This window comes from Anomaloglossus baeobatrachus, chromosome 5, assembly GCF_048569485.1.
Source record: "Anomaloglossus baeobatrachus isolate aAnoBae1 chromosome 5, aAnoBae1.hap1, whole genome shotgun sequence".
Classification (NCBI taxonomy): domain Eukaryota; kingdom Metazoa; phylum Chordata; class Amphibia; order Anura; family Aromobatidae; genus Anomaloglossus; species Anomaloglossus baeobatrachus.
This window is the reverse complement of record NC_134357.1, coordinates 594,906,593-594,921,107: the sequence shown is the minus strand read 5'-3', so window position 1 is coordinate 594,921,107 and position 14,515 is coordinate 594,906,593. Positions and strand designations below refer to the sequence as shown.

The 14,515-nt window shown below is 50.1% G+C and overlaps 1 protein-coding gene across 1 annotated transcript in view; it reads right to left on the bottom strand.

The window, feature by feature from the left end:
• Window positions 1–14,515, bottom strand: part of LOC142310493 (Fc receptor-like protein 5) — a 128,946-nt gene that overhangs the window by 74,587 nt on the left and 39,844 nt on the right. Inside the window, exon 3 of the mRNA XM_075348017.1 lies at window positions 436–714. Within this exon, the coding sequence (XP_075204132.1) occupies window positions 436–714 (279 nt within the window). The remainder of the gene's footprint in view (window positions 1–435; window positions 715–14,515) is intronic.

Genomic DNA, 14,515 nt, shown 5'->3' with positions numbered 1-14,515 from the left:
TACGTGCTCTCCTGGAATTCTGACCCTGGACTGTTATTTCACTCCTCACTGTCCGCTCCCTGATCCTGCCGTGACCTCCTGCCTTTTGACCTCGGACTGTTATCTGTCCACGTCTCTGTTTTCTTCCTGAAACTATTACGTACTCTCCTGGAATTCTGACCCCAGACTGTTATTTGACCACTCTTTGCCTGCTCCTTGTTTCTGTCGGGACCTCTTGCTTTTTGACCTCGGACCGTTACCTGACCACGTCTCTGTTTTCTCCCTGAACCTATTACATACTCTCCTCGGATCGTGACTTGACAACACCTCTGTTTACTCCTTGTGATCATACATGTCCTCCTGTTACGAGACCCCGACTTTCCTGACTACTCCTCCGTCTATACTATCCATAAGTATTAACTAGCATCACAATTTGGGGTTGTATGATATACTCACCTTGCGGTATGTATGTAAGCCCTGCGGTGTACAATGTATTGTTCAGGCTGTTGTTTGCTTTACACTTATAAGGCCCCAGTCTGGTCTCGTTGTAGATGGTGACGGTGAAGGTGGCTCCTCGCTCATTTGTCGCCATCTTCTTATCCACAGCCGTCTGGTTGAGGAATAAGGTGTAGGTGATGGGGAGGGATCCGTTCCTGCAGACGCAGTGTATGGTCTCATTCTGTCCAATTATCGTGTAGGGAGATTCTACCTGCAGCTCCATTTTTGACAACATTTCTGATCGAGACACAAGGAGATCAAGCGGAGTCAGACTTCGGTCTTTGCATTTTATCTATCAATATACCTAATTTGGACGTGTCCGTGTGTCTGTGCGCATTGAGTCATTCACAGCTCTGTTGCCGAGGCAACCATCCACAGCCGAGGCAACAGTGTGAGGCAATATTGTGAGGCAACATTGTGAGGCAACATTGTGAGGCAATATTGTGAGGCAACATTGTGAGGCAACAGTGTGAGGCAATATTGAGGGAACACTGAGGCAACAGTGTGAGGCAACAGTGTGAGGCAATATTGAGGGAACACTGAGGCAACAGTGTGAGGCAATATTGAGGGAACACTGAGGCAACATTGTGAGGCAACATTGTGAGGCAATATTGTGAGGCAACAGTGTGAGGCAATATTGAGGGAACACTGAGGCAACATTGTGAGGCAACATTGTGAGGCAATATTGTGAGGCAACAGTGTGAGGCAACATTGTGAGGCAATATTGTGAGGCAACAGTGTGAGGCAACATTGTGAGGCAATATTGTGAGGCAACAGTGTGAGGCAATATTGTGAGGCAATATTGTGAGGCAACAGTGTGAGGCAATATTGTGAGGCAATATTGTGAGGCAACAGTGTGAGGCAACATTGTGAGGCAATATTGTGAGGCAACAGTGTGAGGCAATATTGAGGGAACACTGAGGCAACATTGTGAGGCAACATTGTGAGGCAATATTGTGAGGCAACATTGTGAGGCAACATTGTGAGGCAATATTGTGAGGCAACAGTGTGAGGCAATATTGAGGGAACACTGAGGCAACATTGTGAGGCAACATTGTGAGGCAATATTGTGAGGCAACAGTGTGAGGCAACATTGTGAGGCAACATTGTGAGGCAATATTGTGAGGCAATATTGTGAGGCAACACTGTGAGGTAACATTGTGAGGTAACATTGTGAGGCAACATTGTGAGGCAATATTGAGGGAACACTGCGGGAACAGTGTGAGGCAATATTGAGGCAACACTGAGGCAACATTATGTGGCAATATTGTGAGGCAATATTGAGGGAACACTGAGGGAACATTGTGAGGCAATATTGAGGGAACACTGAGGGAACAGTGTGAGGCAACACTGTGAGGCAACATTGTGAGGCAATATTGTGAGGCAACATTGTGAGGCAATATTGAGGGAACACTGAGGCAACAGGGTGAGGCAATATGTTGCCGAGACAACACTGTGAGGCAACACTGTGATGCAACACTGTGAGGGAACACTGAGGCAACAGTGTGAGGAAATATTAAGGGAACAGTGAAGCAAGTGTGGCACCCTGGACAAACCAGGGGCCACAGAGAACAACACCACCACACCCCACACTCCCGGTCAGGCACACCGAAGTCAGAACACAAAACCCTTATTGCCATCCTCCAGGCGCTGATGTCCACACCAGGGGGTGGGCCAGGCGGTTGGTCCCGCCCACCGAGGAGTTCACAGTCCTGGAGGCGGGAAAACAGGCAGATTAGTTCAGGAGTTACAGGAGTGAGGAAGTAAAGGAGCAGTCGAGCAATCTGAAGTGAGTCTGGGTGTGTGGCCCGGACCGATCAGCAAGGTTGGCAGACGGTGGCGACCGTCTGCAGGAGATGCCGATTGGAGTCTACCGTAAGGACCGTGGACGGGCGGTGGCTCGGCGGTACCGGACCGGTACGCAAAGAGAAGCCAGCACCATCTGGCAGGGGCTTACGGACCCCGGCAAGGCTATGAGTCTCCGTGAATTTGCCGAATTCGTTAGTGAAGGGAACCTCCTGGGTTTCCAAACAGCCAAGTCCCGACAGAAGGCAACAGTCCAACCAAGTGAGCGAGACACCGCCACCGCCAAGGCAACCGTTTCTCAGGGCCAGCGCCTGCGGGCAAAAGGGGCTCCTCCGGCCCATATCCAAGCCGGGGAGCGGGTTACCGGTGGGAAACCATTGGAACCATCTACCGTATCTAGGTGCAGGGAAAGGCAGTCACCACCAACCTGCCGGGAGCAAACAACACCGCAGCCGTCTGTGGGACCCGTCCATCCAGCCGTGTGTTTTACAGAGAACTGTGTCCTCATCATTGGCTAAGTGAGTACCACCGTGCCGTGCGGCACAACGCTGCCCCCGCGACCCTGCACCTCACCAGGCCCCATAACCTGCCTACCATTCATCCCTGCCCCATCACCGGGCCCCGGGACAACCAACCCCCCTACCCATGGAGGGGAGAAATAACAACCAAGCTGCTCCCTGTCACCGCTCCCGGGATCCCCGTCCAGAGCAGCGGTGGTGTCACCAAAATCACCACAACCGTGGGTGGCGTCACGGACAATAATCAAAACCCCCATAAGCAAAATCCCCCTTTCACTCACGGGCGAGGAGCGCCGCTCGAGTCCCCGGGATCCGGCCCACCGCTCGAGCCACCACCGAGCAGCAGCAGCCGCAGCAGCAGCGGCGGCCGGACCCGAGCAGTGGGATCGCGCAGCGTCCCCTCCTCCGCCAGCAACAACTTGGCGTCACGAACACGATCCTACCGTTCTACCGACTGGTGGAAGCGCGCCTTGTGTGACCGCCGGAGGTGTCCGGCCGGAAAATTTGAAAAGCCGCCATCTTGGGCGCGAAGAGTTCCCGCTCGAGCGTCTCCTCGAGTAGTAGAGGCGCGAAGGCCAAAACCCCGCCCCTGTAGAGGAGGAGCCGGAAAGAGGCTAAGGGGGACGGAAACAAGATGTCTGCGCCCGACGAAGCCGCTGGAGGAGCGGCGGACGCAGCCGCGGGAGCACTCGTAAATGGAAATGGGCCTGCCCAGGTCCCGGCCGCGTTCAGCTCTCACTCAGGTGATGCCGTTCTCTTTGCCCTATGTGCCCGGAGCTGCCTGGCTACCGCAGTACGATGGGAAACCTGATGCCTTGCAGGTTTTCCGGAAAAAACTTAGTCCGCTGCTAGAACTGTACCCCCTGACTGATAAGCAACGTGCAGCGCTAGTGCTGGGACAGCTAACCGGCGCGGCTGAGCAAGAGGCGGAGACCTGGGCCGAGGGGGACCGGTCCTCTGTAGCCACCATATTTGAAAAGCTGCAGACTGCATTTGAGACCCGTACCGAGGCAGAGTTGCGGATGCAGTTCTATCAATGCCGACAACGGCCCGCAGATAGCATTCGGGACTATGCTCTGTGCCTGCAAACCGCACTCTGCACACTGAAGCGGGTGGACACCATCAGCAGTGTGGACAGTAACAAGATGTTAAGTGAGCAGTTTGTACAGGGGATGAGGTCCTCAGAGGACCGTAAGCAGCTTCGGCTGTGGGCCCTAGAACACCCTGACATGGACTTTGCCGTATTAAAGGAACGGGCCATCAAAGCTCTTCAACCCCCCGCATTGGAAGCTCCTGAGCAAACCCCGTGGCCAGTTGCTCCCGTTGTGGTGGCCCCTACCCCACCGGCACCTCCAGTGCCTGCAGCCCCAAGTGGGACGATGGAAGAGCTCGCTGCTCGAGTTCGCCGCATGGATGGGGACCTTGCTAAGATTCTCGCCGCACTCCAGCCTCCAACCAGATCCCAGGCACCGGTGGAGATGCAGCTCGCCGACAGCCCGGAGGACGGCCCCTGGATGCAGCGGAGAAGGGCCAATGGCTCATGGAACGGGCCCCCAATCTGTTACAGGTGCAGCAAACCCGGCCACTATTCCCGACGGTGTCCGTTAAACGAGCAACCCCTGGGGCCACGGGCCAATCCTCAGGAGTAGAACCCCATGGCCCCCCAGACTGGCGGGACCGGTACATCGGGGCCCGGCCTATCATCCCCGTGGCTGTGGACGGCATACCGGTGATGGCTCTCCTGGACACTGGATCACAGGTAACCACCATACCATACACACTGTATCAACAGTATTGGGGAAAAGACGAGCTGGCTCCCCCAGATGCCAGTATAACACTGATTGCTGCCGATGGACTCCCATTGACCCAAGTGGGGTACGAACAAGTGGCCATGACTGTGGGGCGAGCTGAACTGCAACACCAGGGTATGATTGTGATTATGAATGAACCCAGTGATCATAACCCGAAGATAGTGCTAGGAACTAACGTGATGGAGCACTGTATGGGTGATGTGTTGGCCCTACTGCAGCAGCTGGCCGCCACGGTGGCGGGGAGCCGACAGAGAGCTGTGCAGCGTGAGATCCGAGCCTTGATGTACCGCCAGCATGTAAACTCCACAGGAGGAGAGATTGGTGGAGTGAGAGTGATGGATGTGGCTCCGTTGATTGTGCCCCCTAGGAGTGAGATGATGATTTGGTGTAGGGCAGCAGTAGGGCCCCAGGGGCGTGACTACCCTGCCATGATAGAGCCCATGCCCTCCGAGCACTGGCCCACTGTAATGGCCGCCCGAGGGGTGGTAGATGTAAAGAAGGGGAGAGTGCCCGTGAGGGTGCTGAACTGTGGGGAGGAAGAGGTCAGGCTTCCCCGGTATGCTACACTTGCCAAGTTGCTCACTCTAGATCCCCACACCATCTGCGAGGCAGTTCCCCCAACCTCACCACCGACTGCCAGCACTCACCCGCCCCAAGGGGAGTTAGATGAGTGGCACCAACAGTTACATGTAGGCACTGACGATACCCCTACACATCACAAAGAAGGGGTATACTGGGTGGTACGGGAGTATGAGCAAGTTTTTAGCAAACATCCCCTAGACTTTGGGCAGATTAAAGGGGTCCAACACCATATCCCCACCGGTGAACACCCCCCTATCAAAGAGAGGTACAGGCCTATTCCCCCTGCACACTACCAATGTGCCAAGGACATGTTGAGGAACATGAGGGAGGCAGGGGTTATCAGGGACAGCTGTAGTCCCTGGGCCGCCCCGTTGGTACTAGTTAAGAAGAAGGACGGCACCATGCGGATGTGTGTGGATTACCGGAAGATTAACCAGATAACGCATAAAGATGCCTACCCTCTACCCCGTATTGAAGAGTCCTTGGCCGCACTGAAAACCGCGAACTACTTCTCTACCCTTGACCTCACCAGCGGGTACTGGCAAGTGGCCGTGGCACCCGAGGACCGGGAGAAAACTGCCTTCACCACCCCAATGGGGCTCTGTGAATTCAATAGTATGCCGTTCGGGCTGTGCAACGCCCCTGGAACCTTCCAACGGCTGATGGAGTGCTGTCTGGGGCATCTAAATTTCGAGACCGTCCTGTTATACCTGGATGATGTGATTGTGTACTCCCAGACATATGAAGCCCACCTGGAGCAACTAGCCGAGGTGTTCGCGTCCCTTGCCAAATACGGGATGAAGTTGAAGCCCTCTAAGTGTCATCTGCTGAAACCCAGAGTGCAGTACCTGGGGCATGTGGTGGGTGCAGAAGGTGTCGCCCCCGACCCCGAGAAGATCACTGCCATCCAAGACTGGCCGAGACCAACCACAGTGAGGGAAGTAAGGCAGTTTCTGGGTCTGGTGGGGTACTACCGTTGCTTCATCAAGGGGTACACGAAGATGGCTGCCCCCATGCAAGACCTCCTCGTGGGACAGACCAAAAGTGGTAGACCCCTCGGAGCCCCACTGGTGTGGGAAGAGAGGCATGAGGAATCCTTCCGCCAGCTGAAAGCGGCCTTGACCGGAGAGGAGATCCTAGCGTATCCTGATTACAGCCACCCGTTCATCCTCTACACCGATGCCAGCAATGTGGGCTTAGGGGCAGTCTTATCCCAGGTCCAAGACGGGAAGGAAAAAGTGATTGCTTATGCTAGCCGAAAACTCCGACCGACTGAAAGGAATCCTGAGAACTACGGCTCTTTCAAGCTCGAGCTCCTGGCGCTGGTGTGGGCTATCACCGAGCGGTTCCGCCATTACCTGGCCGCAGCAAAGTTCACCGCTTTCACGGATAACAATCCGCTGACCCACCTGGACACGGCCAAGTTGGGTGCGTTGGAACAGCGGTGGGTGGCCCGGCTAGCCAACTACGATTTCACCATCAAATACAGGGCCGGTCGTGCCAACGTTAATGCTGATGCACTCTCTCGGATGCCCCACTTGTCGGAAGAAGGGTGCGAGGATGACGACCTCGAAGAGATCGAGTTGCCTGCATTCCACCAGCCACCAACTGAGAAGGTGCATGTCCACCAACAAGGGGTGAACCTGGACCCGCTGCCCAGTCAGGAGTGGCAGGAAGCTCAGAACCAGGTGCCCGCTGTCCGCCTAGTCAAGATCCTGGTGGAGCAAGGCGCTGCTGGAATAGACCCTGCCACCCCAGCTGAAGCCCAACGCCTGTGGCGAGAACGGACCCGGCTGTATCTACACCAGGGGAAGTTGTACCGTGAGCTGATCAACCCAAAGACTCATGAGAAAATCCGCCAGTTGGTGATTCCCCAAGCTAATGTGCCCACCGTTCTTCAAGCGTACCATGATGGTGCTGGACACTTCGGATGGAAGAAGCTGGAAATGCTGTTGAGAGAGCGGTTCTATTGGAGCGGGATGCGGGAGTCTGTAGAGGCCTGGTGCCGAGAGTGCGGCCCTTGCACGCTGAGAAAGAAGGACGAGGCCAGCCAGAAGGCGCCCCTACACCCGATCGTTACACATCAACCGCTGGAGCTGGTTGCCCTGGACCATGTATAGCTCACCCCCAGCCGAAGTGGGTACACCTACGCTCTAACCATAGTAGACCACTATTCAAGGTTCATGGTGGTTGTCCCAGTCAAAGACCTAACTGGCCGTACCGCCGCTAGAGCGTTCCAGGCTTATTTCTGTCGACCACATAGATACCCTGAGAAGGTGCTTACTGACCAAGGCCCGGCCTTTGAAGCGGAGGTGTTCCATGAGTTTTGTCGGTTGTACGGCTGCAAGAAGATCCGGACCACGCCTAACCATGCCCAGACCAACGGCATGTGTGAGAAGATGAACCACTTGGTCCTGGGCCTCCTCAAGACGTTGCCGCTAGAAGAGCGGAACCTGTGGCCGGAGAAGCTACCTGACTTGGTCGATATGTACAACAATACTCCTTCCAGCTCAACGAAGTGCACCCCAGCATACCTGATGAGGGCTCGCCCCGGCCGTCTACCGGTGGATCTGGACATGGGATTGGAAGCCCCAGAAGCACTCCCTTCGACAGCTGAATGGGAAACTCGGCGGAGGGTACAATACCGACAGATTCAGGAATATGTTGAGAAGAACTTGAGTCGGAGTCGGGAACTGCAGGAGCAGCGCTTCAATCAAAAGGCGTCTGCTGGCCCTTTCCAGCCTGGAGATGTAGTGCTGAAGCGGAAGAGGAGGACCCACAAGCTGGATGATCAATGGGAACAAACCCCATACGTCATACAGCCCACAGGATGGGAAGATGGAAAGGCCTACCAGATCAGTCGTGACCAAAGGGGCACTTTGGCCACGGTTTCCCGGGACCATCTAAAGAGGTGCCCACCAGCATTGAGGGCAGCGGCTGAAGTTCCGGTTCCTCCACCAGCGGAAGAGGCAAAAGAGGTAATCCACACCGTGATGGGTGACTTCCCAGCGGACTGGCCTACACAGAATGGCGCGGTGATTCTTCCAGTGATACTGTTCCCACAACCCGTGGATGAAGAAGTGATGGAGGCGGTCAACCGTGAGCCAGTGCCAGTGCCCAGGGATGAACCTGTACCCAGCTCCCCTATGCCTCCGCCTGCCCCACACGATAGCAGGGAAGAGGAACTGATTGTTCCCTCTCCCCCGTTGCCTGTCACCACTGACACCGGACCCCGGAGGTCCACTCGCCCCAACCTAGGTAGACCCCCACTTAGGTACAGGGAAACTACTATTTAGAGGGGGGGAGAACATTGTGTGTTAAAAATGCAGTTTGAAAAGTTTGAAAATGAATGATAAGTGAATAATCTACCGATGAAGTCATCTGATTTGCACCTGATTGTCAGCCTGCTTGAAACTGGTCGTTGCCGGTGACTCGCCCACCCCAGGGCTATGGGACACCCGGTGCCGGGCCGGACTAGTCCGGGGGCCGTCAGTGGTGGCGGGGCCCGACTCCGTGGCCCTGGTGGGTGTCAGTTTAATATGGCTGGTGACTTGGGAGCAATTAAAGTATTTGTTTCGTGACGCCACCTGTGGTCTGCGGTCATTAAGCCGCCGCTGCTGTGTGAGGCCTCCGGGGTGATGATACGGCAGCAATGGTGGTACTGCTCCCCACAGGTGGAGCGGAGCACCGGGGACACTGTTAGTGCTCATGAAAGTCTATGGTGTTGTGTGGCTAACACGGTGCAGGGCCGACAGGCAAGGAGAGAACCAGGCACAAACAACAGTCTCTTTACCTTTTCCTCTTTTACTTTGCAAACAGTCCAGTCCTGGGAGACCGTTACAGGTGGTGATGGGGATCCGGTCGGCCTGGAAGTACTTGGGGTGATCTTTCTGGCCAGCTGAGTATGAGGCCTACTCCTGTGCTTTTCTTTGTTATGATAGGACCCTGCTTCTCTGAATCCAGCAATGGCCCTCTTTGCTGCTGGGACTGATGGTACGTCCCTTTCCCTCTGTAGCAGGCTGCGCAGGCCCTCTCTCTGGTGCTTCTCTGCTGGAGTCCACACCGGGCCCTGATGCTGCAGCTGTACCTTCGGGCTGTTTATGGGACAGGTGCTTGCAGCTCTCCTGCCCTTCGGATTCGGCTACCAGGGAGTATTTTAAGCCCTGGTGGCCACAGACTCCGATGCCCGAGTCTCTTCGCTGCCTCTCTGCTACTCCTGCTTCCCTGGGCCAAGCTATTCCAGCTCTAGGCCCCAGATCCACAGGACAGCTCACTCTGCGTCTGTTCACTTCTACTGCTCTCTACAGACTGACCACTACTTCCTCCCTCAGGTCAGACTTGAGGAAGGCTCCCTGGAATTCCAGGTTCAGAGCTCCCCCTGCTGGCCGGAGGGAGAACTGCGTTAGATGTTAAACTTGCTGGCCAATGGACCTCCCAATTACCTCCAGGCTCAGCATTAACCCTTTGGAAGGGCAATGCTGTTGTGGCGACCAGATCCTGGGGCGCCACACCGGCAACTGGTCCCCGTTGGAACCCCCTTCACCATTTTGCATAAGGGACTCCTTATGAACAGGCCCGAGAACTTGCAGGGCAACCACAAACTTGTGGCATGTAAAATATGTTGTTGTGGCTTCTACCGTGACCGCCTCCGGAGAGGCAGATTGGAGGAAGGGCCCGCAGTGGAGCAGGCTGGGGCCCAGCTACCACCGGAACCGGTGGCGATCCTCTGGGGGTTTCAGGGGTTCCCCATGGACGTGGGTCCCCTGAAAAGGACAGAACCCGCTCGGGCAACTTGTACAGGACTGGGGTCAAGGGGTGCTGCCTGTTTGCTTAGGGGCAGCATCAGGGCCAGGTTGCTTGGGTGGGAGAGAGCGGAAGCCGTAACCGTAACGTTTAAGTAAGAGTACCTCCCGATGTGGGAAGAAGTTATTATAATTGTATGTGTGTTTTTTTCATATTTTTCAGTTGGTGAAAATAAAACCGGTGATGGACGGGCAGCCCGCGGACGGTCTGCATTAACTAAGGGGGAATGTGGCGCCCTGGACAAGCCAGGGGCCACAGAGAACAACACCAACACCCCCCACACTCCCAGCAGGCACACCGAAGTCAGAACACAAAACCCTTGTTGCCTTCCTCCAGGGGCTGATGTGGTGGGCCAGGCGGTTGGTCCCGCCCACCGAGGAGTTCACAGTCCTGGAGGCGGGAAAACAGGCAGATTAGTTCAGGAGTTACAGGAGTGAGGAAGTAAAGGAGCAGTCGAGCAATCTGAAGTGAGTCCGGGTGTGTGGCCCGGACAGATCAGCAAGGTTGGCAGACGGTGGCGACCGTCTGCAGGAGTGGCCGATTGGAGTCTACCGTAAGGACCGTGGACAGGCGGTGGCCTGGCGGTACCGGACCGGTACGCAAAGAGAAGCCAGCACCATCTGGCAGGGGCTTACGGACCCCGGCAAGGCTAGGAGTCGCCGTGAATTTCCTGAATTCGTTAGTGAAGGGGACCTCCTGGGTTTCTAAACAGCCAAGTCCCGACAGAAGGCAACAGATGTCACCAAAATCACCACAACCGTGGGTGGCGTCACGGACAATAATCACAAACCCCCACAATCAAAAATCCCCTTTTCACTCACGGGCGAGGAACGCCGCTCGAGTCCCCGGGATCCGGCCCACCGCTTGAGCCACCACCGAGCAGCCGCAGCCGATGCTGCAGCAGCGGCCAGACCCGAGCAGTGGGAGAGCACAGCGTCCCCTCCTCCGCCCGCGACACAAGTGTGAGGCAACATTGCAAATATGGATCAAGTTGATTGTGCTGCTGCACGTAGAGAAGCGAATCGCATATGGCTGCGTAACGTGCGTCTTAATGAAACGGAAGAGGAATGAGATTGTGGAAGACCTGCGGATGCAGCCGGACAGAGGCGACCAGAGCAAGAGAAACCAATGAAGTAACTGAATCACGTAGAACATCTAATGCTGCACGAAACCGAGCAACACGCAATGCACAAACTGACACAAATGTCACAAAGACGAGAACAAGATAGAAAACGTGTCAGAGAGCCACTCGACGACGGCAAGTTACGTTTCCCGCTAGAGGCTTCTCAATGAAACTGAAGAGACACGTATTGAAGAGCGCTATACTGACGTCAGTTCTGCCATTGTAAACATGTCAAAGACAAAATGACGCAGGACAAAAGATTCCCTTCCTGCTGCAAGAGCAACCGCATCCTACTACCTCCCATTCATATGGACGATCAATACTAAAGATGATGAAAGGAGAGAAGCAGCAGCTCTCCAGTAACTGTATGGCTAATATACCGCAATACAATAGCGCTCTTACTTTGGCATCAATGGGAGCACAAGTAGCGCCACCTCCTGGGCATGGTCCATACTGTTTCCAAATTCATGGACAAATTTACCACAGAACTGCCCCATTGCATCCCGCTGTGAGGAGTTATATTCTTGTATATAGGGGGCAGTATTATAGTAGTTATATTCTTGTATATAGGGGCAGTATTATAGTAGATATATTCTTGTATATAGGGGCAGTATTATAGTAGTTATATTCTTGTACATAGGGGGCAGTATTATAGTAGTTATATTCTTGTATATAGGGGCAGTATTATAGTAGTTATATTCTTGTATATAGGGGCAGTATTATAGTAGATATATTCTTGTATATAGGAGCAGTATTATAGTAGATATATTCTTGTACATAGGGGGCAGTATTATAGTAGTTATATTCTTGTATATAGGGGCAGTATTATAGTAGTTATATTCTTGTATATAGGGGCAGTATTATAGTAGTTATATTCTTGTATATAGGGGCAGTATTATAGTAGTTATATTCTTGTACATAGGGGCAGTATTATAGTAGTTATATTCTTGTATATAGGGGCAGTATTATAGTAGTTATATTCTTGTACATAGGGGCAGTATTATAGTAGTTATATTCTTGTACATAGGGGGCAGTATTATAGTAGTTATATTCTTGTACATAGGGGTAGTATTATAGTAGTTATATTCTTGTATATAGGGGCAGTATTATAGTAGTTATATTCTTGTACATAGGGGCAGTATTATAGTAGTTATATTCTTGTACATAGGGGGCAGTATTATAGTAGTTATAATCTTGTATATAGGGGCAGTATTATAGTAGTTATATTCTTGTACATAGGGGCAGTATTATAGTAGTTATATTCTTGTATATAGGGGACAGTATTATAGTAGTTATATTCTTGTATATAGGAGCAGTATTATAGTAGTTATATTCTTGTATATAGGGGGCAGTATTATAGTAGTTATATTCTTGTATATAGGGGCAGTATTATAGTAGTTATATTCTTGTATATAGGGGCAGTATTATAGTAGTTATATTCTTGTACATAGGGGCAGTATTATAGTAGTTATATTCTTGTACATAGGGGGCAGTATTATAGTAGTTATATTCTTGTATATAGGGGCAGTATTATAGTAGATATATTCTTGTATATAGGAGCAGTATTATAGTAGTTATATTCTTGTACATAGGGGCAGTATTATAGTAGTTATATTCTTGTATATAGGGGGCAGTATTATAGTAGTTATATTCTTGTATATAGGGGGCAGTATTATAGTAGATATATTCTTGTACATAGGGGGCAGTATTATAGTAGTTATATTCTTGTATATAGGGGCAGTATTATAGTAGTTATATTCTTGTACATAGGGGCAGTATTATAGTAGTTATATTCTTGTATATAGGGGCAGTATTATAGTAGTTATATTCTTGTACATAGGGGGCAGTATTATAGTAGTTATATTCTTGTATATAGGGGCAGTATTATAGTAGATATATTCTTGTATATAGGAGCAGTATTATAGTAGTTATATTCTTGTATATAGGGGCAGTATTATAGTAGTTATATTCTTGTATATAGGGGCAGTATTATAGTAGTTATATTCTTGTACATAGGGGGCAGTATTATAGTAGTTATATTCTTGTATATAGGGGCAGTATTATAGTAGTTATATTCTTGTATATAGGGGCAGTATTATAGTAGTTATATTCTTGTATATAGGAGCAGTATTATAGTAGTTATATTCTTGTATATAGGGGCAGTATTATAGTAGTTATATTCTTGTATATAGGGGGCAGTATTATAGTAGTTATATTCTTGTATATAGGGGCAGTATTATAGTAGTTATATTCTTGTATATAGGGGGCAGTATTATAGTAGATATATTCTTGTATATAGGAGCAGTATTATAGTAGTTATATTCTTGTACATAGGAGCAGTATTATAGTAGTTATATTCTTGTACATAGGAGCAGTATTATAGTAGTTATATTCTTGTATATAGGGGCAGTATTATAGTAGTTATATTCTTGTACATAGGGGCAGTATTATAGTAGTTATATTCTTGTATATAGGGGGCAGTATTATAGTAGTTATATTCTTGTATATAGGAGCAGTATTATAGTAGTTATATTCTTGTACATAGGGGGCAGTATTATAGTAGTTATATTCTTGTATATAGGGGCAGTATTATAGTAGATATATTCTTGTATATAGGGGCAGTATTATAGTAGTTATATTCTTGTACATAGGGGCAGTATTATAGTAGTTATATTCTTGTATATAGGGGGCAGTATTATAGTAGTTATATTCTTGTATATAGGGGCAGTATTACAGTAGTTATATTCTTGTACATAGGGGCAGTATTATAGTAGTTATATTCTTGTATATAGGGGGCAGTATTATAGTAGTTATATTCTTGTACATAGGGGCAGTATTATAGTAGTTATATTCTTGTACATAGGGGCAGTATTATAGTAGTTATATTCTTATATATAGGGGCAGTATTATAGTAGTTATATTCTTGTATATAGGGGACAGTATTATAGTAGTTATATTCTTGTATATAGGAGCAGTATTATAGTAGTTATATTCTTGTATATAGGGGGCAGTATTATAGTAGTTATATTCTTGTACATAGGGGCAGTATTATAGTAGTTATATTCTTGTACATAGGGGCAGTATTATAGTAGTTATATTCTTATATATAGGGGCAGTATTATAGTAGTTATATTCTTGTATATAGGGGACAGTATTATAGTAGTTATATTCTTGTATATAGGAGCAGTATTATAGTAGTTATATTCTTGTATATAGGGGGCAGTATTATAGTAGTTATATTCTTGTATATAGGGGCAGTATTATAGTAGTTATATTCTTATATATAGGGGCAGTATTATAGTAGTTATATTCTTGTACATAGGGGCAGTATTATAGTAGTTATATTCTTGTACATAGGGGGCAGTATTATAGTAGTTATATTCTTGTATATAGGG